Source organism: Contarinia nasturtii, unplaced genomic scaffold, assembly GCF_009176525.2.
Source record: "Contarinia nasturtii isolate CC-2019 unplaced genomic scaffold, AAFC_CNas_1.1 Cnas_scaffold_3841, whole genome shotgun sequence".
Classification (NCBI taxonomy): domain Eukaryota; kingdom Metazoa; phylum Arthropoda; class Insecta; order Diptera; family Cecidomyiidae; genus Contarinia; species Contarinia nasturtii.
In genome coordinates, this window is record NW_022201138.1 from 1 (window position 1) to 3,011 (window position 3,011).

A 3,011-nucleotide genomic window follows, 5' to 3' on the forward strand; every position below is an offset into this window, starting at 1 on the left:
GACAGATACAAATCAACATGAAGACGTGCAAGCCAATGATAACATTTTCGAGGATGCTTCAGTCACAACATCTTCCGATGAACCAAACGAAATGGTTATAAATGAAATACAAACAGACATCAATAAAGAGGCAACACAATCCTCTGATGAAGCTGTATCAACACCAACAGAAGAAATCGAGAATGTTGATAAAAATGACGTTCAAAGTATTTGTGATGCCGACGCATTGTCAACACCAAAGTCGATTGTGAAGCCGGATGAAAGTCGTGCTTTTACCATTCCACGTTACACAAAACGTTCACAACAAGTTTCCGAACTTGCATCTGTCACACCAAAACGAACACAGCGAATGTTCAATGTTCCCGAACAAACAGAAAAGGTAATTCCTGTACAAACTGAGGAACAATATTCTGAAATGGCCGATAGCAGTACACTTGCTGTAGAAGAAAAGCATCCCGAATCGCCAGAAGAACAAAGTGAGACCAAAGACATTGAAGAAGTGTCTGCCGTTTTTACAACGCCAGCCAAAGTTGAAATAATTGCCAAATCTAGTTCAACCATAACTCGGTCATCAAGACGTCAACAACAAAATATCGATATTGAAACCATGACTTCAAAACGAACACAACAAAAATTGAACATGAGTGTTAATGTTCCACAAACTCCATGCGAAGCAGAAGTCCAATCATCGTCTGAAACAATTCAAAATGAGGACGAGCAAGCCACAATTGAAGAACAGTCTTCCAAAGTGGACAAACAGATCGAAACATCAATTATTGAACCAGAGCAAAAAGATTTGGTGTCTGAAAACATTGAATTAGCAAAAGAAGATGCGCTCATTGAAGACGAACAAGTTGAGGAAAAAATGAAAGTGGATGATATTGAAGCCGATGTGGAAGTAACTCAGTCAAATGATAACGATACATTATTAACACCAGCAAAAGTCACAAGGAAGCCGGATGAAAGCCGAGCATTTACCCTTCCACGATATACAAAACGTTCACAGCAAATTTCTGAACTTGCAACAGTCACACCAAAACGTACACCACGAAAGTTCAATGTTCCTGAACAAAGTGAGGAAAAATCTTCTGAAATGAACAAACAGCCCGAATGTGATACAGCTGATGTAGAAGAAAAGCAGCCAGAATTGTCTTCATCTAATTCTGAATCGCTAGAAGAACAAAGTGAGATTAAATCCACCGAAGAAGTGTCCGCCGTTTTTGCAACGCCAGCCAAAGTTGAAATGAGCGTGAAATGTAGTTCAACCAACACTCGATCATCAAGACGTCAAGAAAAAAGTGTTGATTGTGGAGCGTCACCCGAACGAACACCACGAACATTGAACGTGAGTATGAGCGAACCTGAAGTTCCGTCGTCGACAATTTCAATTCAAAATGAAAGCAATGTTGACATTTCCGATGTCGTTTCAATTATGACTTCTTCTGATGAACAAAACGAAACGACTTTGGATCAAACTTCGATAGTTGTAAGCACTGAGCCAACACAATCCTGTGATGAAGCTGTTGAAATCGTTTCAACACCAAAGGAAGAAGTCGAGAATGTTGATAAAAATGACGTTCAAAATATCTGTGATGCCGACGCATTGTCAACACCAGCCAAATCTATTGTGAAGCCAGATGAAAGTCGTGCTTTTACCATTCCACGTTACACAAAACGTTCACAACAAGTTTCTGAACTTGCATCTGTCACACCAAAACGAACACCACTAAAGTTCAATGTTCCTGAACAGACAGAAAAGGTTATTCCTGAACAAACTCTGGAGCAATCTTCTGAAGTGGCCGATTGCAGTACACTTTCTGTAGAAGAAAAGCAACCCGAATTGTCTTCATCCAATTCTAAATCGCCAGAAGAACAAAGTGAGATCAAAGCCACTGAAGAAGTGTCCGCCGTTTTTGCAACGCCAGTCAAAGTTGAAATGAGCGTGAAATGTAGTTCAAACATAACCCGCTCATCAAGACGTCAACAACAAAATATCGATGTTGAAACTATGACTCCAAAACGAACACAACGAAAATTGAACATGAGTGTCAGTGTTCCAAAAACTCCATGCGAACCTGAAGTTCATTCGCCGATAGATACAAATCAACATGAAGACGTGCAAACCAACGATCAAATTTCCGAGGATGTTTCAGTCACAACATCTTCCGATGAACAAACCGAAATGGTTTTGGATAAAACTAAGTCAGACCCAAGCACAGAGCCATCCGATGTGGTATCTGATAAATCAACCGAAGATGATATGGCAATTTTTGAAGAACAAATTGAGGAAGAAATGAATGTGGATCAAGTTGAAGCCGATTTGGAAGCAACTCAGTCTAATGGTGACGCCATTGAATGTATTTCAATGCCAACAGAAGAGGTTGTCAAAGACGCTGAATCATCTGATAATCAAGATAAAAACACAGAATACCCACAAAACATTATTGATGTCGACCCATTATCAACACCAGCAAAGGCCATTTTGTTGTCGGATGAGAGTCGTGCCCTTACCATTCCACGATACACAAAACGTTCGCAGAAAGTTTCCGAGCTTGCATCTGTCACACCAAAGCGAACACAACGAAAGTTCAATGTTCCCAAACAGACAGAAAATGCCATTCCTGTACAAACTGAGGAGCAATCATCTGAAGTGGCCGATAGCAATACATTTGTTGCAGAAAATGCCATTCCAGAACAATCTTTGGAAGCGGACAAACAGCTCGATTGCGGTACATCTAATTCTGAATCAACCCAATCACAAAATGAGATCAAAGCAACTGAAGAAGTGTCCGCCGTTTTTGCAACGCCAGCCAAAATTGAGATGAACGCCAAATGTTGTTCAACCAACACTCGGTTATCAAAACGTCAACAAAAAAGTAGCGATGTAAAAGTTATGACTCCAAAACGAACACCACGAAAATTGAACATGAGTGTCAGTGTTACACAAACACCAGGCGAAGTCCAATCGTCGACAGATACAAATCAACATGAAGACGTGCAAGCCAATGATA

General features: G+C 40.3%; 1 protein-coding gene across 1 annotated transcript; it reads left to right on the forward strand.

Moving 5' to 3' along the window:
• Positions 1 to 6: 6 nt before the first annotated feature.
• LOC116350199 (histone-lysine N-methyltransferase, H3 lysine-79 specific-like) lies at positions 7 to 3,007 on the forward strand (the record flags this gene model as incomplete). Its single annotated transcript, XM_031781941.1, has 1 exon — positions 7 to 3,007. A coding segment is annotated over exon 1 (2,916 nt), but the record flags the coding sequence as incomplete, so codon positions are not given.
• Between the last annotated feature and the right edge of the window lie 4 nt (positions 3,008 to 3,011).